Source organism: Arachis ipaensis, chromosome B5 (assembly GCF_059453495.1).
Source record: "Arachis ipaensis isolate K30076 ecotype BB chromosome B5, ASM5945349v1, whole genome shotgun sequence".
Lineage (NCBI taxonomy): Eukaryota > Viridiplantae > Streptophyta > Magnoliopsida > Fabales > Fabaceae > Arachis > Arachis ipaensis.
The window spans coordinates 158,219,279-158,243,898 of record NC_142440.1 but is presented as its reverse complement, the minus strand read 5'-3'; the positions used below and the strand labels follow the sequence as shown (position 1 = coordinate 158,243,898).

The 24,620-nt window shown below is 33.8% G+C and overlaps 2 protein-coding genes across 3 annotated transcripts; one reads left to right on the top strand and one right to left on the bottom strand.

Moving 5' to 3' along the window:
- Positions 1 to 5,480: 5,480 nt before the first annotated feature.
- Positions 5,481 to 19,930, top strand: LOC107644848 (tripeptidyl-peptidase 2). Of its 2 annotated transcripts, none has more exons than XM_016348786.3 (34): positions 5,481 to 5,928; positions 6,680 to 6,758; positions 6,868 to 6,941; positions 7,469 to 7,578; positions 7,682 to 7,762; positions 8,167 to 8,253; positions 8,596 to 8,738; positions 9,007 to 9,157; positions 9,241 to 9,363; positions 9,502 to 9,585; positions 9,674 to 9,861; positions 9,976 to 10,150; positions 10,249 to 10,370; positions 10,464 to 10,543; positions 11,176 to 11,234; positions 11,649 to 11,803; positions 12,478 to 12,656; positions 13,002 to 13,114; positions 13,183 to 13,353; positions 13,903 to 14,031; positions 14,149 to 14,249; positions 14,319 to 14,436; positions 14,830 to 14,909; positions 15,173 to 15,245; positions 15,907 to 15,992; positions 16,077 to 16,128; positions 16,202 to 16,333; positions 16,508 to 16,579; positions 17,148 to 17,240; positions 17,389 to 17,484; positions 17,785 to 17,880; positions 18,456 to 18,548; positions 19,209 to 19,394; positions 19,597 to 19,930. In XM_016348786.3, the coding sequence occupies exons 1-34, from the start codon at positions 5,748 to 5,750 to the stop codon at positions 19,753 to 19,755; spliced, it is 3,921 nt and encodes a 1,306-aa protein (XP_016204272.1). In that variant the 5' UTR covers positions 5,481 to 5,747; the 3' UTR covers positions 19,756 to 19,930. The 2 variants fall into 2 exon arrangements, with proteins under 2 accessions (XP_016204272.1, XP_016204271.1); XM_016348785.3 differs by having other exon boundaries at positions 19,173 to 19,394.
- Positions 19,931 to 21,720: 1,790 nt separating this feature from the next.
- On the bottom strand, positions 21,721 to 23,685 carry LOC107641529 (putative F-box protein At4g17565). Its single transcript, XM_016345015.2, has one exon. It carries the CDS (start codon positions 23,051 to 23,053, stop codon positions 21,821 to 21,823), a length of 1,233 nt encoding a protein of 410 aa, XP_016200501.2. The 5' UTR covers positions 23,054 to 23,685; the 3' UTR covers positions 21,721 to 21,820.
- Positions 23,686 to 24,620: the final 935 nt, after the last annotated feature.

Below are 24,620 nucleotides of genomic sequence, written 5' to 3'. Positions count from 1 at the left end.
TATCCAGGGTTATCTAGGTTTATCTAGGGTTATCTATGGTTATATAGTGTTATCTAGGATTTTTTAGGGTTATCTAGGGTTTTCTAGGATTATCTAGGGTTATCTAGAGTTTTCTAGGATTTTCTAGGGTTATCTTGGGTTTTCTAGGGTTTTATAAGTTTTCTAGGGCTTTCTAGAGTTATTTAGGATTTTTTAGGGTTATCTAGGGTTTTCTAGGGTTATCTAGGGTGTTCTAGGATTATCTAGGATTTTCTAGGATTTTCAAGGTTTTTGAGGGTTTTCTAAGGTTATCTAGGATATTCTAGGATTTTCTAGGGCTTTCTAGGGTTATCTGGGATTTTCTAGGGGTTTCTAGGGTTATCTAGGATTTTCTATGTTCTCTAGAGTTTTCTAGCAGTATCTAGGATTCTTTAGGGTTTTCTAGGGTTTTTAGGAATTTCTAGGGCTTTCTAGGGTTATCTAGGATTTTCTAGGGTTTTCTAGGGTTATCTAGGGTTATCTAGGGTTTTCTAGGATTTTCTAGGGTTATTAGGATTTTCTAGGGTTTTATAGGGTTATCTAGGATTTTCTAGGGTTATCTAGGTTTTTCTAGGGTTATCTAGAGTTTTTTGGGTTATCTAAGGTTTAAAGGGTTTTTTAGGGTTTTCAAGGGGTTTCTAGGGTTACCTAGGGTTTTCTAGGGTTATCTAGGGTTTTTTAGGATTTTTTAGGATTTTCTAGGGTTATCTAGGGTTTTTTAGGGTTATATAGGGTTATCTAGGGTTTTCTAGGGTTATCTAGGATTTTCTAGGGTTATCTAGTTTTATCTAGGGTTTTCTAGGATTTTCTAGTGTTATTTAAGATTTTCTAGGGTTTTTAGATTTTTTAGGGCTTTCTAGAGTTATTTAGGATTTTTTAGGGTTATCTAGAGTTTTCTAGGGTTATCTAGGGTTTTCTAGGATTTTCAAGGGTTTTCTCTAGAGTTTTCTAGGGTTATCTAGGGTTTTCTATGATTTTCTAGTGCTTTCTAGGGTTATCTAGGGTTATCTAGGATTTTCTAGGGTTATCTAGGAATTTCTTGGGTTATCTAAGGTTTTATAGGATTTTTAGGGTTTTCTAGAATTTTTTAGGGTAATCTAGGATTTTCTAGGGTTATCTAGGGTTTTCTACGGTTATCTAGGGTTATCTAGGGTTATCTACGGATATCAAGTGTTTTCTAAGTTTACTCGGGGTTTCTAGGGTTATCTAGGGTTCTTTAGGGTTTTCTAGGGTTTTTAGGAATTTCTAGGGCTTTCTAGGGTTATCTAGGGTTTTCTATGGTTATCTCGGATTTTCTAGGGTTATCTAGAGTTTTCTAGGGTTTTCAAGGGTTTTCTAGGTTTTCTAGGATTTCCTAGGGTTATCTAGGGTTTTTTATGGTTTTCTAGGGCTTTTTAGGGTTTGCTAGAATTTTCTTGGGTTTTCAAGGATTTTCTCTAGGGTTTTCTAGGGTTATCTAGGGTTTTCTATGATTTTCTAGGGCTTTCTAGGGTTATCTAGGGTTATCTAGGGTTTTCTAGGGTTATCTAAGATTTTCTAGGGTTGTCTAATATTTTATAGGATTTTTAGGGTTTTCTAGGATTTTTTAGGGTTATCTAGGATTTTCTAGGGTTTCTAGGGTTATCTAGGATTTTCTAGGGTTGTCTAATGTTTTATAGGATTTTTAGGGTTTTCTAGGATTTTTTAGGGTTATCTAGGATTTTCTAGGGTTTTCTAGGGTTATCTAAGTTTTTATAGGGTTTTTTAGGGTTATCTAGGTTTTTCTAGGGTTATCTAGGGTTATCTAGGATTTTCTAGGGTTATCTAGGGTTATCTAGTATTTTCTAGGGTTATGTAGGATTTTTTAGGATTATCTAGGGTTTTCTAGTGTTTTCTACAATTTTCTAGGGTTAAATAGGGTTTTCTAGGGTTTTTTAGGGTTATCTAGGGTTATCTAGGTTTATCTAGGGTTATCTACGGTTATATAGGGTTATCTAGAGTTTTCTAGGGTTATCTAGGGTTTTCTAGGGTTATCTAGGGTTATCTAGAGTTTTCTAGGATTTTCTAGGGTTATCTAGGGTTTTCTAGGGTTTTTTAAGTTTTCAAGGGCTTTCTAGGGTTATTTAGGATTTTTTAGGGTTATCTAGGGTTTTCTAGGGTTATCTAGGGTGTTCTAGAGTTATCTAGGGTTTTCTATGGTTTTCAAGGTTTTTGAGGGTTTTCTAGGGTTATCTAGGATATTCTAGGATTTTCTAGGGCTTTCTTGGGTTATCTAGGGTTTTCTAGGGATTTCTAAGATTATCTAGGGTTTTCTAGGATTTTCTAGGGTTATCTAGGATTTCCTAGGTTTTCTAGTATTTTCTAGCAGTATCTAGGATTCTTTAGGGTTTTCTAGGGTTTTTAGGAATTTCTACGGCTTTCTAGGGTTATATAGAATTTTCTAGGGTTATCTAGGATTTTCTCGGGTTTTTTAGGTGTCCTAGGGCTTTTTAGGGTTATTTAAGATTTTCTAGGGTTATCTATGGTTTTCTAGGGTTATCTAAGATTTTCTAGGGTTATCTAGGATTTTCTAGAGTTTTTAAGGATTTTCTAGGTTTTCTAGGGTTTTCTAGGGTTATCTAGGGTTCTCTAGGGTTATCTAGAGTTATCTAGGGTTTTCTAGGGTTATCTAGGGTTATCTAGGCTTTTCTAGGTTTTCTATGGTTTTTTAGGATTATCTATGGTTTTCTAGGGTTATCTAGGATTTTCTAGGGTTATCTAGGATTTTCTAGGGTTTTCAAGGGTTTTCTAGGTTTTCTAGGTTTTTTAGGGATTTCTAGGGTTTTCTAGGGTTTTCTAGGGTTATCTAGGATTTTTAGGATTTTCTAGGGTTATCTAGGGTTCTCTAAGGTTATCTAGGGTTATCTAGGGTTATCTAGGGTTATCTAGGGCTTTCTAGGGTTATCTAGGGTTATCTAGGGTTATCTAGACTTTTTTAGGTTTTTTAGGATTTTCTACGATTATCTAGGGTTCTTTAGGGTTTTCTAGGGTTATCTAGGGTTTTCTAGGATTTTCTAGGGTTATCTAGAGTTTTCTAAGATTTTCAAGGGTTTTCTAGGTTTCCTAGGATTTCCTAGGGTTATCTAGGGTTTTCTATGGTTTTCTAGGGCTTTTTAGGATTTTCTAGGATTTTCTAGGTTTTTCAAGGGTTTTCTAGGTTTTCTAGGGTTTTCTAGGGTTATCTAGGATTTTTTAGGGTTTTCTAGGGTTTTTAGGATTTTCTAGGGTTTTCTAGGTTTATCTAGGATTTTCTAGGGTTATGTAGGGTTTTTTAGGATTATCTAGGGTTTTCTAGTGTTATCTAAGGTTTTATTGGATTTTTAAGGGTTTTCTACAGTTTTCTAGGATTAACTAGGGTTTTCTAGGATTTTCTAGGGTTATCTAGGTTTATCTAGGGTTATCTATCGTTATATAGGGTTATCTAGGATTTTCTAGGGTTATCTAGGGTTTTCTAGGGTTATCTAGGGTTATCTAGAGTTTTCTAGGGTTTTCTAGGGTTATCTAGGATTTTCTAGAGTTTTTTAAGTTTTTTAGGGTTATTTAGGATTTTTTAGGGTTATCTAGGGTTTTCTAGGGTTATCTAGGGTGTTCTAGGGTTATCTAGGGTTTTCAAGGTTTTTGAGGGTTTTCTAGGGTTATCTAGGATATTCTAGGATTTTCTAGGGCTTTCTAGGATTATCTAGGGGTTTCTAGAGTTATCTAGGGTATTCTAGGATTTTCTAGGGTTATCTAGGATTTTCTAGGTTTTCTAGTGTTTTCTAGCAGTATCTAGGATTTTCTAGGGTTATCTAGGTTTTTCTAGGGTTATCTAGAGTTTTTTAGGGTTATCTAAGGTTTAAAGGGTTTTTTAGGGTTTTCAAGGGGTTTCTAGGGTTATCTAGGGTTTTTTAGGATCTTTTAGGGTTTTCTAGGGTTATCTAGGGTGTTCTATGGTTATATAGGATTATCTAGGGTTTTCTAGGCTTATCTAGGATTTTCTAGTGTTATCTAGGATTTTCTAGGGTTATCTAGTTTTATCTAGGGTTTTCTAGGGTTTTCTAGTGTTATTTAGGATTTTCTAGGGTTTTTTAGGGCTTTCTAGGGTTATTTAGGATTTTTTAGGGTTATCTAGGATTTTCTAGGGTTATCTAGGGTTTTCTAGGGTTTTCAAGGGTTTTCTCTAGGGTTTTCTAGGGTTATCTAGGGTTTTCTATGATTTTCTAGGATTTTCTAGGGTTATTTAGGGTTATCTAGGGTTTTCTAGGGTTATCTAGGAATTTTTAGGGTTATCTAAGGTTTTATAGGATTTTTAGGGTTTTCTAGGATTTTTTAGGGTAATCTATGATTTTCTAGGGTTATCTAGGGTTTTCTAGGGTTATCTAGGGTTATCTACGGATATCTAGGGTTTTCTAAGTTTTCTAGGGGTTTCTAGGGTTATCTAGGGTTCTTTAGGATTTTCTAGGGTTTTCTAGGGTTTTTAGGAATTTCTAGGGCTTTCTAGGGTTATCTAGGGTTTTCTATGGTTATCTCGGATTTTCTAGGGGTATAAATAATTTAGGGGTATCAACATTAATTTTAACTTTTGTGATAGGTGATCTCTTTTAATTTTTAGTGCTTGTAGCTCCAAGAGGTGAATCTACGATTTCATTTAAATTGAACGTATGAACTTTGATGTAATTTTCATGATTTTTTCTTGCTAATCTTCATGATGTTAACCTAATTTCATAGTAAATATATGAGGATTTGGGAAAACAATAGGGGTGGCTGCAGACTTATATAGGGACTAAGCTACGGTTCATTTTGTTTTTTTTTTTTCTTAAATTCTGGAGTCTGAGATTATTTTGCTTTTGTTTATATTTTTGTATGTTCAAGACTTTGGTGCTAGTAATAGAAGTGACATTTGAGATATCTGGTTTGATTATTGATTTTGATTACATGTTGTCATGTTGACTTCTAAACTTAATTAATTTTGTAATAATTTCTTTTGAGAATGAGTATATATGACATTTCATTACCAATTAAGTTATTTTAGTAACTAAATTAAATCAAATTAGTTTAATAATTTATTAAATAACCAAAAAATGTAATTAAAAAAAAGAGAAAATACATAAAAAGAAAAAAAATTAATTATATTTAATTACAAAAATAATTTATTCATCTCACATTTCTCTTTCACTGGAGCCAAAATTTTAAAAATAAAGAAAGTCAATGTTTAATTGTTTACAAATGATTTATTATTAATGACTCTCTTGTCATAATTATTTAACATTTTCACATAAAATTTTAATAAAAACAAGAGTAATGATCTTTAAATTCTGCTTGTGAAAGGAGTGGACAATTGGACATGATGAATCAATGAATAAGAATGAAAATTGATTTTAGAATTTAGATTGTTGGTTAGTGGAATACGTGGCACGTCTGAGGCCACGTCGTATATATATGGTGATTACGTGTCGTAACACAGCACGTAAACCAAAGTCCACGTCACATGCACATGAACGAATTCAGATTCAGATTCCCCAGAAATTGAGAGTCATAACACGTGATCCTCACTTTCTTGTCTCTCGATTATTGTTACTAGTTACTACCAACTACCTCATCATCGTAATCATAACCATTAATCTTCACACACTGCAACAGACACCACACTCACTGAAGAGTGAGGAAGCTACACACTCTTGTGATTTGATTAATTAGGGATTGGATTTCAGAGAGAGAGAAAAGCTAAGCCAATGCCTTGTTCTTCAATAATCACTCCTCAACATAACGATGATGATGATGCTTCCTCCGATTTCAAGCTGAACGAGTCAACCTTCTTGGCCTCACTCATGCCTAAGAAGGAGATTGCCGTCGATCGATTCCTCCAAGATCATCCTAACTACGATGGCCGCGGTGTTCTCATCGCCATCTTCGGTATTCTCTTCCTCCGCGTTGACCTTATTCTCATTCTCACTTTCTTCAACTTTTTCTCTTTTTGTTAATTTTCAAATTAATTAAGTGTATAGCACTTTGTTTTGCTCCACTACTACTAAGAGTTATTGAGCTTGCATGAGTAGTTAGTTGTTAATGGTAGATAGTGTTAGTGATGTGGTAGTTAGCTCTGTTTGCAGCATTTGTTGAGCTATGCTATAAATGAAAGCTGAATACATACAGCAATGATATTGAAATAAAGGGAGAGAAACAGAGTATTTTATTTCGTTTAGTGCTTTTAAAAAAGGAACATTTCATTTCTTATTAGTATTTCTAATTACTAAAACTCGATGTTGTTGTTGTGTTGCGTTGTGTCAATAACTCAATATACACATATATGTGATGAATGTATCATATACTTGCTTTCCGTGCTGTGTACTTCATGAGCCATGCTACAGTGCACTATTAAGCTTGCATTACTATTGCTCTTCTTCTTTTTCCTGTTGTCTTCATGATCAGATTCATCTATCCTGTTTCCTTATATTAAATGATGAATTTTACATACTAGTAATAATGTAAAGTTGTTTTGGTGGCAATCTAATTTTCAGCTACTGGATCTGTGGGATCTAGTTTTCCAGTTTTAAAATGCATTTTGGTGTGCATGTTCTGGTGTACTTGTATGTTCTGGTGTTATTTGTTACAGTTTCATATGATAGTGCAAGTTTGTTCAATTATTCGATCTGCATGTTTACAGATTCTGGTGTAGACCCGGCCGCTGCTGGATTGCAGGTTACCTCAGATGGGAAACCCAAAATTCTTGATGTCATTGATTGGTACAAAGAAAACCTTTTGTTGTTGTTGTTGTTGTTGTTTCTCAGCTGATAACTTTTGAGTTTATATTAGTTTTTAAAATAAATGTATGTTGCTTTTTTGTATCTTCAGTTCTGGCAGTGGAGATGTTGATACCTCAAAGGTGGTGAAGGCTGATGCTGATGGTTGTATTTGCGGTGCATCAGGTTAGTGGTTTGGAGTATGAAATACCTTTATATACAAGTTATGATGGTCTGACATTCTTCAACTAGTGAGGCTATATACCATTTTTATAGCCTTTATATGCAAGTTATGATGGTCTGACATTCTTCAAATAACGAGGCTGTATACAATTTTAATTTTTTATCACAAGATATCAATTTAAAACTTATTAACAATGCTCTTGTTCATATTTTCAGAACACATTTGTTCTATCATGTTTTAATATTAAAGATCAGAAAATACTCTTTCAAACAGTTTTGGTGATTCTTTATTCTTTGTTATAACAAGAAGCCCTTTAAGTTTTCCTCCTCCAAATTGTTTGCGTTCTTTCTTTCTCCATTCTGTTTTCCCTCTTTGTCACTTTGTGTGCTTGCATGCAATTGTCTTTTTTTTTTTTTGCACAACTTTTTTCTTCATGCTTTCCCTTTTTTCTTGTTAGTCAATGAACTTAAACTGTTCAATTATTAAGCTGTTGTCTGAGGTTAGAGTTCCATGAGAAAATGTTGAACAGGGGCATCTTTGATCATCAATACTTCATGGAAAAATCCTTCTGGTGAATGGCATATTGGTTACAAATTTGTTTATGAGCTTTTTACAGAAGAATTGACTTCTCGTTTGAAGGTAGAATCACAATCTTGAGAAATATTGAGTCTTCTTTTTAGTTTCTTACCCTTGGTAAATGAATCTAATTTCCCTTTTCTTCTTATGAAATGTTCACTGGCAGAAAGAAAGAAAGAAAAAGTGGGACGAGAAAAACCAGGAGGAAATTGCTAAGGCTGTAAAACAGCTTCAAGATTTTGATCAGGTTAATCTTCTTACACATGCTAGAATGGTGGAATCTGAATTAGATATGATCTACTCATACCCAGCATTGGGTTTAGTGGGTATCACAGGAATGCAGTTCATGAGTTGTGTGAAGATTTTCTTATTTCATTTTATTAGTTTAATATATTTTTCTTGAATTCCATTGTATTTGGATTTTGGAAAATATAAAGTGGTAATTCTTACCTTTATTCTTTCCACATTTTAGCCTGCTATAGTAACCAGTGTTTCTTAAGGAGAAGAAAAAATAAAGAAAAAGAGAGGAACGAAACCAATGAATATAAACAAGCACTACAGACTGCACGATAACTTTCTTCCTACTACTTTTTTTTTTTTTACATTTTACGTTACTATTCCATGTAACTCAAAATGTTATGCATTTTCTAGCAACATATCAAGGTGGAGGATGCACAACTTAAAAGGGCTCGGGAAGATCTCCAGAATAGGCTTGATCTTCTGAAAAGGCAATCTGAGGTGTGTGTTCAGCATGTTGCATTACTTCATCACTCTTTGGGCATTTCTGCTCATTACAGTCCTCAAAAACTGGGAATGTGCTATTTATTTCAGTTCATACTCTGTTATAGGACACTAGGAAGCATTAAAATGATGATATTGGTAGAATGGTATATGGTAGTCACTATATGAAATGATTTTAGAAGTGCTTTATTTTCACAGAAGCATGGAAGTCATATTTCTTTTCTTTATCTTGAAGGCTCAAACTATAAGATACTTTTATTTTTTTGTTCCCCCACCAAAATGTTGTCATATAATATTAAAATTCTTCTCTGACTTTGAAAAGTTAATGCTATTTTTCAGAGCTACGATGATAAAGGACCTGTTGTAGATGCTGTTGTATGGCATGATGGAGAGGTCTGGAGGGTTGCTCTTGACACACACAGTCTTGAGGATGATCCAGACTGTGGGAAGCTTTCTAACTTTGTACCCTTAACTAATTATAGGTACATTTTGTTGCTGGTGTTATTTAAAATAGTAGCCTCTGTTGACGGATAACAATTATTTTCAAGAAAAGGATCAACATGATAATTTTATTGGGAAGAGTTCAGTATGTCCCCATCTTTATTATAGATGAGATGGTCACAAATTAGTTTAGCTAACTACTGCTTAAGAAATAAGATTGTTGTTTGTTTGGCTATTATTATTTTTTTAAATGAGATTAAAATGTTAAATATGTAAAAAATCACTAACTATGACAACGTATTCTTTCAGGATTGAGAGGAAGTATGGTGTCTTCAGCAAATTGGATGCTTGTACATTTGTTGTTAACGTCTATAACAATGGAAATGTGTTAAGTATTGTAACAGACTGCTCATCCCATGCCACCCATGTAGCTGGTATTGCTTCTGCTTTCCACCCAAAGGTACTGATGTATAATATTATTACCCATAAAATGGAACTCCTACGCATAACAGGATAACTGTTGATATATGGTGTTGTTTTCAGGAGCCCTTGTTAAATGGAGTTGCACCCGGTGCACAATTAATATCTTGTAAAATTGGGGATTCTCGCTTAGGTTCAATGGAAACTGGCACAGGTTTGATTCGAGCATTGATAGCTGCTGTTGAGGTGCTACGAATGTCCTCTTTTTTTGATTATCCTGGATATTCTGATAATTAAAATGTGATTTTTCTTTAACATTTTGTTTTTTAAAAATAACCATTGTTTAAGGCTTTAAGTGAGGACCATTTGACATTTCATTTTCAGCACAAGTGTGATCTTATCAACATGAGTTATGGTGAACCAACATTACTGCCTGATTATGGACGCTTTGTTGACCTTGTGAATGAAGTATTCTTCTACACTTGCATTTAAAGTACGCCTGTCATGTATTTTCTTTGCCTTTTCATATTCTCTAAGTTATAAATGTTTTGGTTAGGTGGTGAACAAGCATCGTCTGATATTTGTGAGCAGTGCTGGTAATAGTGGGCCAGGTCTGAGCACTGTTGGTGCACCTGGTGGTACATCTTCAAGTATCATAGGTATTGGTGCATATGTTTCTCCTGCAATGGCTGCAGGTGCCCATTGTCTTGTCGAACCTCCATCTGAGGGGCTTGAATACACTTGGTACATTTGCTTCTCTAAAAATCTTCTAACTGGATAAACTTCTATACCCTTCTATTTTTAATTTTGTTCTTCTGGTCTTGCATCGTTGCATGATTTATGGAGATAACTTTGCAGGTCTAGCCGAGGGCCAACAGCTGATGGAGACCTTGGGGTGTGTGTGAGCGCCCCTGGTGGTGCTGTTGCTCCTGTTCCTACTTGGACTCTTCAACGACGTATGCTCATGAATGGGACATCAATGGCATCTCCGTCAGCTTGTGGAGGAACTGCATTGCTCATAAGTGCAATGAAGGTTATTTGATATGGTCATTTTGTAGCTTATCTTATTTAGTTGTTGCTACTTTGCACAAATGTATATATAGTTTTATGATGTGTTGGCTCTGCATGCAGGCTGAGGGAATTTCTGTGAGTCCATATACCGTTAGGAGAGCCCTTGAGAACACAGCTGTTCCCATAGGTGATCTACCTGAGGATAAGTTATCCACTGGACAAGGCCTTATGCAAGTTGACAAGTTAGATAACTCCCAATATTTACTTTTATGAAATTATAGTAAGTTGTAATTTTATAAGATCTGTGCTGACTTAAATGATTTACTCAACGACAGGGCTTTTGAATATATAAAGAAGTGTCAAAACTTTCCGTGTGTTAGATATCAAATAAATATCCAGCAAAGTGGAAAAACATGTAAGTGTAGAGTCTACAGGGACATTTCACCTTCCCTTTTTTTTGTTACAAAGAACGGTATTATCTTTTTGGCTTTCCTTTATTTATGGTTGTAGAAAATGCAGTATGTTATTGACTAGAGGTGATTATGTTTTCCGGAGAAAATATATGTTCCAGGACCTTATGTTACATGCGGTGAAGGTTGTCAAAAAAGAATGTGAATTTCCACATAGCTTGCATGAAACGAACTTTTTCTTGCCTAGAATTGAGTCAGAACTTCCTTTATTTCACTCTATAATTAGTTATAAAGTTAACTGCTATGAATATGAAAAACATGAAAAATTATTTGGCAGAATTAAGAAAGAAAAAATTAAATGGTTAGAGTAATCAAGGCCTAAAAATCTCATGTTTGTTAAATGTTGCATGGTTAAAAAATTACTAGCAATCACCGTTAAGCAGTTCAAGATTTCTTTCATCTTTGAATGATTGGTGCATTGACCATGTACATGTAGTGTCACGTGACTAATATGAATTGATGCACAATCAAGGTTAAGGGAAAGATAAAATTTAAGATAGTTTATGTGTAACTGTCTTGGAGTTAAATGAAGGGCACGTGTTAAATAATGGAAAATTTGTATGATTACTGGTGGCAGATCCTTCATCACGGGGCATCTATCTTCGGGAGGCTAGTGTTTGCCGACAATCTACAGAGGTGCGACATTAATAGATTGAATATTTTTTAGTCGTGTTCTTTAAACTTTTTAAATGTGGTGAAACCAAGTACTGGTGACCTATAATTGGATACAAAATTGGGTCAACTTGTCCATATTTCATGCAAGTGTAGTAGTCTACCTTGCTTGCAAAGATGACAACTAAAGGCAAAAGAGAAAGTGTACGTAGGAATCTTTTGTGGAGTTAATGAAATTTTATTAACTCCTTTGCATTGATTGATATTGAAACTTGGTATAAAAAATATGTAATTAGTATACTACTCGTGCATTAGTATAATACTTGCTGTTTAATAAGTATATTGTATATTGTTCAGTAAATTTGAGCACGAGGCATTTGCGATTTCAACTGGTAATTGATTTATTTATTTTCTAACTTTTGTTGTACTTATTGACAGTGGATAGTTCAACTTGATGCAAAATTTCATGAAGATGCCAGCAACTTTGAGGATTTGGTTCCATTTGAGGAGTGTATTGAATTGCGTTCTACTGAACCAGCAGTTGTGAAGGTCCCTGACTATTTGCTGCTCATTCATAATGGCCGTACCTTCAAGTTAGTTGTTATACTACATATATTGGCACAATTTACAATTAAAGTGTTGCTAAAATTATCTGAAATTACTTACATACTTTGATTGCTGTTACATTTTTGCAACTTAGAAGCAGCTGTTTGACAAATTAATAATTATTCATGATGGAATATCTTACATTATGCATGGCTCTTTTGGGAGTGGAAATTGTGAGGTGTCAGCTGTGGTTAAAATGCTAATCTCTCTTGCTCGAGTGAAACAATGTTACCATTGTAATCTTTTCGGCGTAGTTAATCAGTTCATATTATCATATTTATAATTTTATAAGTCATCCTCACCTGAATATAAAAGGTATAAATAAGACATGAAAAGCATAGCTATGTAACATCCCTACTGAAACCAAAGAAATTATCTCATCCCTACTGAAATCAACTGTTGGAAAGGAATGATTAAGAATCCTGGAATTCCTTTCAATTCATATGCACCAGAGCACTGTAAAAAATTGCGGATTCCCATATAATCTTTGCTTTTTTTTACGTGATCCAAAACCTTTAAACTGTGTAAGGAAAAAGTGAGGTAAATCCATAGAACAAAATTTTTTCGTTTGTTTTCTGTTCTTCTATTTCAACTTTCTGCTGAATTATGCAACTTTGTAATTTGTTATGATTACTTACAAGTTAATTATTTTCTCTTCCAGTGTAGTTGTTGATCCTTCCAATCTAGGTGATGGTCTTCATTATTATGAGGTCTATGGTATTGACTGCAAAGCACCATGGCGTGGTCCTATTTTTAGAATACCAATTACCATAACCAAGCCCCATGCTGTAACTAGTCAGCCTCCAAGAGTTTCATTTTCGAAGATGATATTCCAGCCAGGTGTGAATTAGTCTATTAAATAAATCAGCCTTTGCATAATGCATTCCAACCAAAATATCTTCCCAGTATATCTGATGCTTTTGGAAACTGTAGTGTCTTAGATTGTTTATCACAGCATTCACAATTTTGGCCTAGTTTCTAGATTTTTTAATCGAAGAATTATACTTATTCTCAGTGCATGTGTGTGAGAGATTTGTAACGGGATATAGACGTAGCAGGAGTGTAATACAAGTTTTATAATTCATACCCATAAGCCGAATCCATATATTAATCTTATCCCAAATAGACAAGCACATTTACAGTACATTGTCTAACACTCGTTTGGTTTATTTTGTTTGTCATTAGGCCATATTGAAAGAAGATATGTAGAAGTGCCGCACGGTGCTTCTTGGGTTGAAGCAACAATGAAAACTTCTGGTTTCGATACGGCTCGAAAATTTTATGTGGACGCTGTTCAGGTACAGCATGCAACTTGAAAACAAGGTCAAATTATGGTGATCTTCTTTGACATGTTTTCAATGTCCAGATATGCCCACTTCAAAGACCTCTGTCATGGGAAAAAGTGGTATCCTTTCCTTCTCCTGCCACCAAGACCTTTGCGTTTAAGGTTGTAAGCGGTCAAACATTGGAACTAGTCATTTCTCAATTTTGGTCAAGTGGGATAGGGAGTGATGAGACTGCCATTGTGGATTTCGAGGTAACACAATTATTATTTCTAAGAATATGTTTTCCCCTCACAGTATTAGGACAGATTTTACTCTTCCTTTTAATAAATTAAAAAATCTGCATTTCTTTTAAAGAAAAAATTTTCCCAAGGAACTTAATTATGTTCATATTTCTTGCAGAAAATGATCTTGATGATGAATCTTAATTACTTTTTATTACGGTGGTTGCGTGTACTGTGTAATAATGCTTGACAATTTGAAAACTTTCATCTGTATAATTCTAAAATTCTTCATGGAATTAAAATAGTAAATATTGAAAAGGTTCAACAGTAAGGGTATAGCAACGTTTCGTGAAGAAGAATGAAACACACACATATTGGACTCCATTGGCATGGCCAAACAATTCATATTCTTTCATATGTTGCACACTCCAGAAAGAATGAATGTTTTATTCATCTGCAAATGGAATTTTCTTGGGCAATTTGTGATCTTTGTTAAAGAAAGAATTAAAACCAAGATTATGATGTGTTGTACTTGTATTATTCTTCATTGAGCATCTTGTTGCTTTCATAAATTTCCAGGTTGTATTTCACGGTATAAAAGTCAACAAAGAAGAAGTCACACTTGATGGTAGTGAAGGACCACTAAGAATTGATGCTGAAACATTATTGGCATCAGAGGAACTTACACCAACAGCAGCTTTAAATAAGGTTATATTTTTCAAGCTCGATTCTTTTTTTTTTTTTTTTGGCTGTTTTTTCTTTGTGCTGGTGGTTTTAGATGCCAATGAGGTTATCTTATACTCCTAATATATGTTAAACTTGCAGATTAGGGTTCCATATCGACCAGTGGATTCTAAGATTAGTGCACTTTCAACAGACCGTGACAAACTCCCCTCTGGAAAGCAGATACTGGCACTGATTTTGACGTGAGTTATGAATTACCTGTATATCACTTAGATGGCCTTCTCTCAGTATTTGGAATTCTAATTCTGCAGCTACAAGATCAAATTGGAAGATGGAGCTGAAGTAAAACCTCATATACCATTGCTCAATGGCCGGATATATGATAATAAATTTGAGTCACAATTTTATGTCATTTCTGATTTGAACAAGGTACTTTAGAGTTTATTTTCTTTTTCCTTTAAAAAATGAATGGGATTTTTTCCATTTTAGACTTTTGTTGTTTCTTTTTCACATCAATGACAAATTGAGCATAGTTTGTGCTCATATTTTCACATTCTTATTTTTTCTTGCTTATTATGTTAAATTACCATTTTGAGAAACAGTAATGATTATTAGTCAGTGACAAGTTGTGAGATATATAACCTATGTATGCTAAAATGATGTTGTTCTTTTTATTTCTATATATTTGGAATTTTCTTTTGGTTTACATATATTTGTCATTTATTTGGGGGATTCAACATCTTTTCCATCTTGGTAGCCTCTTTTGTCCTTTCTTTTTTACTTATATTTATCTCTGTTGCTTTTTATCTGTTTGGATTGTAGCGTGTATATTCAACTGGTGATGTCTATCCAAGCTCTTCAAAGCTTCCCAAGGGAGAATACAATTTACAGCTATATTTGAGGTACATGATTTTTCTTTAGTATATTTGGTGGGTGAGTAGAGAGGCCCGCATCCCCCTTGTTGGTGAAGGGTTCTGGAAGTTGTTATGTAACTAAATCGTCCATTTTGAATTGTAAGGTAGCTATTAGAAAACTAATCGTGACCAAGCATCATGTCAAGGAGTTGTAGAAACTAGCAGTTGTATTAGAACTAGTGTATTTGTAGGTTCCTCAACAGATTTATACTTACGGTACATTCTACGTTGATGATAATTTATGGTTCCAGGCATGACAATGTGCAAATTCTGGAAAAGATAAGGAATTTGGAGTTATTCATTGAGCAAAATTTGGGAGACAAGGTTGTTTTTATTTAGCAATTCATTTTTTCCCGCAAGTTATTAATTGTTGTTAAGTCTATCAAGCTTCTCCACTCTTGACTTTTAACTAGCATATGATTATATGACACTTAATAAACTCGGGTAACAATGAGCCATTCCAAGTTAAGGGGATAGTTTATTGAAAATATTTACCTGAATATTTACAATTTGGTGATGTCAATGACATATCCAATCATGCAAATGGGATAGTTATACATAAATTGGAGAAGGTTCTTTAAAAATCTAAGAGTAGGGGATTTCTCTAGTATCCTTAAATTTTTTTAAGGGTTAAATTTATTTATTTTTTCTTAAGAAAAGTTTTAAAGTTATGGGATAATGGCGTAATGCTTAAAGAATAGTCACTCATTTATTAAAACATATTGATATTTGATACCCTTAAAATTGTCATGCATATCAAAGGAATCACCTTAAAAAAGTGGAATTAAAAATTTCTCAATACGTATTCGCATATTTAAAAATGGTATGTAATTTTGAGTATTGAATATGCCTCCATATAAGCATATTAGTCATCTTTGGTTGTATCATAACACCAGGTGAGGTTAAAGATTTAATACACAGTATTCAAATTCAGATTATACAAACTCCTAGTAGTCATTTATTTTTTTCTTGTCTCTGTTTCCAGGAAATCATTCAGCTATCCTTTTTCTCTCAACCTGATGGCCCAGTGATTGGAAATGGCTCCTTTAAATCGTCATTCTTATTTCCAGGGTATGAATGGGTTTCTATTCCTTCATAACTGCCTACATTTGTATGTTTTCTTTTGTTGTCATGTTGACTTTTGTTTATTGATAGTATAAAAGAAGGATTTTATCTGGGTCCACCACCGAAAGATAAGCTTCCCAAGGTATATTCTCCTTTGTTAACCTTTTGGATATTGCCACTGATAATATATAATCCTGTTTGTAATATTTGTGCAGAATTCTACACAAGGTTCTGTATTGTTAGGGGCAATTTCGTATGGGAAACTGTCATTTTCTGAGGGGGAGAATAAAAATCCAGAAAAGCACCCTGCATCATATCAACTATCTTACGTAGTGCCCCCAAATAAGGTTACTCTCTCTACCTTTTGAAACTATCTTCCTTAACGTCTGTTTTCTTTGTGGTTGTGCTTCACATGCACATAAGTTCTGGTTTGAATTAGCAACAAGCTGTGCTGTAGTCAATTTATATATATGAGTTAGCTTAATATCTAATAATACTTTCCTATTGTCTTTTGTTAAAAGATTGAAGAAGACAAGGGAAAAGGTTCTTCCAAATCTTCCAAGAAGACTGTTTCTGAACGTTTGACAGAAGAGGTATCAAGCAAAGAGACCCTTCTTTTCATCTCGTTTTTCCCCTTATTTAATCCAATCAATTGCATTGTTATCCACATTTTGGAATGTTATATTCAAACTTTGCATCGCATGAAGTAATATTACTTGCTCGCAAATATATTAAACAAGGACAACTCAAGGAGTCACGTTTAAGTATGTAGAGATGGAATTTGGCAAGTACTTCTTACACAATTATTTTATTGAGTTGCTGACTATTTGATGTTAAGTCAACGGGATTATTTAGTGCAAATTCTATATGTTGATGCCATTATTGAAAACAGCTACTTCTGAATGTTGCAGTATTTTGAATGGTGTTGTATGCATGCATCTTTGTCTTTAAGTATGGTGCATTTACTATGAAACTAAATGTGGCAAATATCTTCTTGCTCAATAATGTATAGTACTATTCCATTTCTTTATACAGGGACCTCCGTAGTCAACATTTCCCTATATTTCTTGGTTATCATAATGTTGATTTTATCCTGTATGTTACAGATATTTTTTTGTCTTCTTTAGTAATACTTTAATTTTTCCTTGACCTGCCTATCAGGTAAGAGAGGCAAAAATACATGTGCTAGGAAGCCTTAAGCAAGAAACTGATGAAGAGCGCTCACAGTGGGAAGAGCTAGCTGCCTCTCTTAAAGTCAGTAAAGAAACTAGTCTGTTTTTATTTTTATTTTGGTGGTAATCAAATTTGTTTTTTGCCTTCTATTTTATGCTAAAGCTATTGAGTTCTCTGTTCTCTGTATTCAGATTAAACAAATTAGTTTTGTGTGTATATTTGGTTGCAGTCAGAATATCCAAAATACACTCCACTGCTTGCAAAGATTTTGGAAGGTTTAGTTTCTAGGACTGATGTCGAGGACAAAATTGGTCATGACGAAAAGGTAATTTTTGTTGGAGTTAATGTTTAATATGAATTACCTTCCCTCCCATCTCCCAAACTCAAGGTTAATTTTTTTATTAAAAAGAAGACATCTTTACTCAATAGTTTCCAATATTAAGATGTAATACCATCTTATTGAATATTAGAGGAATAAAGCTAATTATAATTAATTTGGAAGCATGATTTAGCTATTGTGAAATTTCGATGCCAGTCCAACTGTTATTTTCATAAGAATTTATCCTATAGGAGTTTTTGCTGGTGTTTACATAATAACTATGGATATCGTTATTACATTTTGCAGGTGATTGATGCAGCAAATGAGGTGATTGACAGTATAGACAGGGAAGAATTAGCAAAATTTTTTGCACTGAAAAATGATCCAGAAGATGAAGCAGAGGTGATCAATTCTATCCCAGTATTTTTAGTTATTCCCATAACCAAGTTTTACAGATGTTACAAAGAAACGTAATGTTAGGAAAAGATAGTATGATGATACACATATGTAATCTGTTGTTTACATAGAACCCAGATTTGAACTGGTGACACAAGGATTTTCAGTCCTCTGCTCTACCAGCTGAGAAGTACAGTAAAATGATGGAGCAAGTCAGAGACTAATCACAACTAATCGGTCTTAAAACAGTTAATGGCTACATATTTAACAATTAACATATTCTAAATCTATCAGTTCTTACACCTTATTTTGTATAAAATGCAAGATTATGGTGACAACAAAGCCTGGTTGTTATTGGTTTATGAAACTCTCCACTAACCTTAAAAATATAGCACCAGGGATTTAACTACAAATTATTTTAATGTAAAAGTTGGGTGAAAAATATTGTTACCATTTTGTTATGTTGATGGCATCAAATATTGCTTGATTGTTTGTCATTCACGTCCCCTATATGCTGAGAAATGAAATTTCTACTCTCACAAGTCACAGCGTATAATGATATTCCAATCTCTCTTCTGTAGGATATCAGGAAAAAGATGGAAACAACCCGTGACCAGTTAGCAGAGGCATTGTATCAGAAGGGGCTTGCGCTGGCAGAAATAGAGTCTTTAAAGGTAAGAGTTGCTTCATTCTTATTCTGATCATGTTTTCTTAAGCAATTACTATACAGTTTCAACTTTCAACATTTCTATCATGCATACTTAACAAAGTGAAGAACCATGCTTATGATTGTTTCATTTCGTTGATTAACGACTTAAAGGTTAACTCTTGGTGTAAACAGTACCACATATCATGCATGCAGATGGTTTTGCATATGTCTGCGTAATCTGTTGCATTGGGTTAAAGCAGTAGTGCTGCATGGCAATTAGCTCCAAGAAGTGAGAGATCCCTGTAAAGCGTGTCAAATTAACTTCATTTCTTATACATGGCCCGTAGATATCATATGGTGTATGCCATAAGTGCTACTTTTCATTTAACCTAAAGATTCAAATAATGTCTTACATAACTATAATTGTTATGATCAATTGATGATCATGACGATTAACAACATAGTTTCTTCTTTCTTTTGTCTGCTATGCTGCTATAAAACTTTCTCTTATGTAGTCTGCTATGGTTAGTTTCAGTCATCTGCATTATTGTTCTGATGAAAATGTTAAAGTGATTCATTGGCCTGAAACAAGTCACTTTTCCATTATGGTAGTGATGACATTTATTTATTTTTTTTTATAAAATAAAAGTTGGCAGACTTGACGACTTGGTGTATATTGTCAAAGGAGGGAGATACAGAAGGTGCAAAGAAAGACGAGGACAAGAGTGGTGACCAATCTACACATGATCCAGACTTGTTTGAAGAGAATTTTAGAGAATTGAAGAAATGGGTTGATGTCAAGACCCCAAAATATGGAATCCTGTTAGTAACACGCGAGAAGCGTGCTCAAAGGCTTGGTACAGCATTGAAGGTATCCTCTCCTTCCTTGTAATGACCACTGATTAAGTTTAAAACACACAACTTGTGCTGAGATAGATCATTCTTCAGAGAATCTATGCTCATGAAGCAACTCTCTTGTCTATTTTCCAAGCCATTGTCCTCCTTATTTTGGAATATGGTTGTTATAAATCACTAGGGATCCTATTTGAACATTTTTCTCATCTTGATTTCAGGCACTCTTGGACCTAATTCACGATGATCCAGAGCCTGCTAAGAAGAAATTCTATGAACTGAAGCTGTCTTTGGTTGAAGAGATTGGATGGACACATTGGGCAACATATGAAAGAGAGTGGATGCTTGTGCGTTTCCCTCCAACCTTGCCCCTCTTCTAACTTCTACAACCCTCTAACTCTGGGGTGTATTGTATTTTAGACAGCAATACTGTCCATTTTCATCAATAATTGTCTGTATTTGTGAGAATAGAATAATTCATGTAATATTATACGTTTGTACGTGTGTGTATGTAACATCATTTTCATTTTGTAATAAAATTAGCTTCCCCTACCATATAAGGTTTTCTCCTTAACTCCTAGGGTTTTGTTTTCCCTTCATATTTAGACATCTTATATATGTGCAATTTCTCAATTTGGAACTCCAGTTTAGATATAAATATTTAAAAGTAATGTTACACATCCAAATTTTTTTATGAACTAAGTTCAATTAAGTTAAACAATAAAATTTGGAATAATGCTAGTCACAACTGATTTTTATTATGTTAGATCAATTTGGTTGGAGTAGTTAACAAAAAGACTTAATTATATAACATTATTTATATAAATATTAGAACAAACTAAGAATATATCTTCATTCTTGAACAAGCTTAGAATTTAACTATGTTGTGTATATGAATGATAACTTGATAAGTCGATATTAACTACTTTGTACAGAGGTATACGGAATGTAACCAATTTGGATATAAATTTATAGATAATGTAGTTAAATTAAATTTATCATTATAATGAAATATATAATATCATATCATATCTAATAAAATCAGCTAATTATTTATAATAAAATAAAAAATCTTACAATTATGAGATGTGATATGTATTGTATACGCATAATACATATTTTTGTATCGATGATTAATTGGTTAGTGATTTTTTTTATTTTTTAAAAAGACATTTTTGAAGAAATTAACGTCAAGGAAGGATAGAAAGAAAGTGGCTAGTACTTGCTTCCTGTTTCCCACACGGCCACACAGATAGCATAGCTTACTTTACTAATCAATTAACCTTTTCAAATCAAAGGTTTGCATCTTATAATTAATGACTTGACATGGTATTAAAATCTAATTTTGTCTCGGGTACATGATATATTATATAAATGAATTCGCGTTAATTAATATATACGTACATATACATAAAAGACTAGAGACCATATCATGTGAGAAACATGGAAGTAGTATCCATTTTTAATGGTGAAAACTCAAGTGCAGTCGACTTCACGTGAAGTTGATAATTGAGAGTCATTAAATGATTTGACTGATTTGACTAAATTTTCATCTAACGGCTTTCAATTATCAACTTCACGTGAAGTCGACTGCACCTGAGTTTTCACCATTTTTAATATATAAAAATAGATGGAATTTACCCACATTACTTTTAAGAAATTTTTCTCCTCCTACTAATACCATGTCAACAGTATTGCTTATTTGGCAAAATTTTAGAATCAACATTCATTTTTTACCAAATTAACTATTATTTCCAAATCAGCAAAAATATAAACAAATCTTGGCTCATTTTTTTGTTATTGGAGGCATGTATGTGATATGCTGTGTTATGGAGGTATAGTAGTGCTAGACCAAGATGTAAAGGCAGCCTTTTTTAACTTGTGCTTTAACAAGTCGGACCATGCGAGTTGTTTTGGAAAGAAGATATCATAGTCAAATCGGATGGTTCGATTTGCAAGAAAAAAATTTTGAATTTTGGAAGAAGCAAATTGGATCGTCATGTTGTACAAAAAAATTTTTTTTTTAATAAAACGAAGATCGGACCGTCCGATTTCTCTGGGAGCACTCACTGTCCGATTTGTAGCTCCCTGACACCACACGCCTGTAAAACACGCTGCTTCTCCATGTTGCTGTTCTACACCATTACCTTCTCTATAATAAAATTAAAAAGCGACAAATCTTTAAATATATAAAAATTAAATAATAATTTTTAATTAGAGACATTTTTAACAGATCATTTACTCACGTATTTTGACCGATGATTCTAGCATTGGTACAAATTAAACAATAATTTGGAAACATGTATTCACCATACAGGGAGAATGGTACGGTTAGAATTGGAAGAACTAATATTCAAGGATATCTAACAAATAGTCTAAACAAATTAAAAGACTTGAAATATGAAAAGATTAAAGTACACTGACAAAAGCTTAAAGGAGTATGAATTAGGGTAACAACCAAACAGGAGGACAAAAGAACTTCACTTCTAACAATACTCTCTGGAAATTTCCATGGTCCAAGTCGAAGATGCCGATATCTTGAGGAACAGGATCGTAAAATGATGATTGCATCGCTGTTTGGTTATCTGTAAACCAAATCTGATTTCCTTTGCTTAGAAAAGGCACAGGAATTTGAACAGAAGAATTAAAGCCAATCACTAGTATATAGTTACCTAAATTATCTAATGTTGACCACTCTTTTCTGTTTCTTTTTAACTCATAGATATCAAATTTGTAAGTTTCAAAATCCCTGCGTATTGTCCTCAAGAAGGGATGGCGAAGATATCTTACCAACATCAATAAGCTTCCATTGGCGCACCCAATAAGACATTTAGGCTCGTGAGGGCCTATGGGAATTTCGGATGGAGGTCTGGTTTCATGGATTCCTCCCTTAAGCCCTGCTCTTATCTTTGTATCAAATTCATATAGCTGCCCGTCATTGTTTATGGCATATATCTTTTCTTGGAAAAATATTACGTCCTCAAACCTCTTATCTCTGGTTGGAAATTCTACCCATCTCATATTGCCAGGCTTGTAAAAGGCCAATCTCTGGTTAGGTCCGAATATCACCACCGCCATAAAATTTTCAATGTCATGCTCAGGAGATGAGTTTATAATAACCTTAAAAACTTGGAATCTATGTGTTCTATCTCTATCCAGGGTGATCCTAATGTCACGAAAATCCCACATTGTGTATTCATCCCCATGATTATCAGGCTGGTAATCAATTATAGTGGGTAAAGTTGAGACTGGAGGAAGATCCAAACTACGATTTGTAAATGGATTTAACATTTGTATAGTGCCATCAGATATGGATTGGACAATCACCCAACCATGACCAGAACCGCGGATGAACTTGTTGTAGGACTGCATCTCTGGCAGCATGATATGGTAAATATGTTTCTCTTCAAGGACGCAAGTATCAAGAGTTTCATCATCTGCAGCAGCTAATTGCATGAGATGATAAATCTCCTCGTCTTCGTAGGAATGATTCTTGACAGTTTCGTCAGGTAACAATAACCACGGAATTTTGTTTCCATTGGGAATCTTTGCAAGTTTCAAGCTCCACTCTTTGCAAACCAATCGAAGCTGGATGTAATCATCGTAGGCATGGAACCGTTTTGAAATTTCTTTCAACAAATCTTCGTCAATGTCTGCCCATCGATTAATCTCGTCCATGTCTCTGACTCGAGCTATGTTGAGTTACAAAGAGTCAGATCTGAAAAAAAAAAAAAAAACAGTCAGAATTTGAAAATTCGTAGAAAATAAACGTCAATTCACTCTCACCAACAAATAAAACTACAAACACGAAAAAGGATTCATAACAATCGTCAGAACCAAACCCTAGAAAAAAGTCACTCTGTGCTGCACCAAAAAATCATAAGCATAATTCAACCAAATCATATGAAGCCATATAGGAAATTCAATGCAAAATTGTGGCAATGTTTTTATTTTGAATCAATAACAGCAAAATAAGAATTCACCAAAAGAATTAATAAATTAAACAATTGAATTTATAATTCAATTTTAGCAGAATTAATTCAATATGAACGGACTGAATTCAAATAAAAATTGAGAATATTAATATCTCAAAATTCAGCAGAATCATCAATAATACATCATATGCATTTTCAGAATAAATTTCAAATTTCTGAGGGGTAGAGGCCGGGAGATAGAATCAGAGAGAGATTAGAGACTTCACGCCGGCGAGGAGGGGAGAAGCAGCAACAGAGAGAGAAGGGAGAGAAGTGGGATGGTGGGTAGTGGCTATTCTTCGAAGAGAAGAGAAGATTAGAGTTTTCTGCTGGGTGTGAGTGTTATGCGCGGGGTTTTCTCACAACATTGATTTAAAATTTATATAGTACCAAATCACTTATTGAAGGTACCCGTCACTTTTTTTTTTTCTAGTCAGGTACCCAGGCCAAAAACTGGCCCAGACCCAAAGTAGAAAACCAAAACCCCAGGCCCCAACCCGACCGCAACCCCGACCCAAAATTCAAACATGCGATTCCCTCTTCATGCTGCGCTTGAGACCAACATCAACGCTCTTCAAATCTTTAACACAACGAATTATGAGCCATCGAAATATTCCATTTCTAAAAAATAAACCATTATTCCATGAGCCCAATGATTAACTGGGCCTCAATAACCATGCCCGGAAGCCTAAGCCATGCAGTTGTTACGATAGCCCGCTACAAGTCCCGTCAATTTACTCAACTAAATTTTGGCTGCAATTCTTTTCTTTTTTTTTTTTTTACCAAAAGATATGGAGACTCGAACCGGCCTCTTAATTGAGTATAAGAAGACTATACCAAAATCTCTTTTTTTTTTAAGTTTTTCAGTAATTAAAATTTAACATATATAATCGATTAAATCATGTTATTTTTGTCAAAATTAGGCTAGACAATTTGATTTAACCGAAAAAATGGTGAATCAAATCTTGAACTGGTCTAAATTGATATTATTTTTTTTTATAAAAAATGATGACTACAATACTTTTATTATAGAAAATGATTAAAATACTCTTATTATATATAAATATTAATTTTAAAAATTCTAAATCCTAATCCTACAATAAAAAAATAAAGAACTAAAATTTAAAATTTTCAAAATTAATATATATATAATAGAAGTATTTTAGTCATTTTCTATAATAGGGTATGTTAGTCATTTTCTATAAAAAATAATATTAATTTAGACTAGTTCAAGATTTGATTTATCATTTTTTTGTTAAATAAATTTGTCT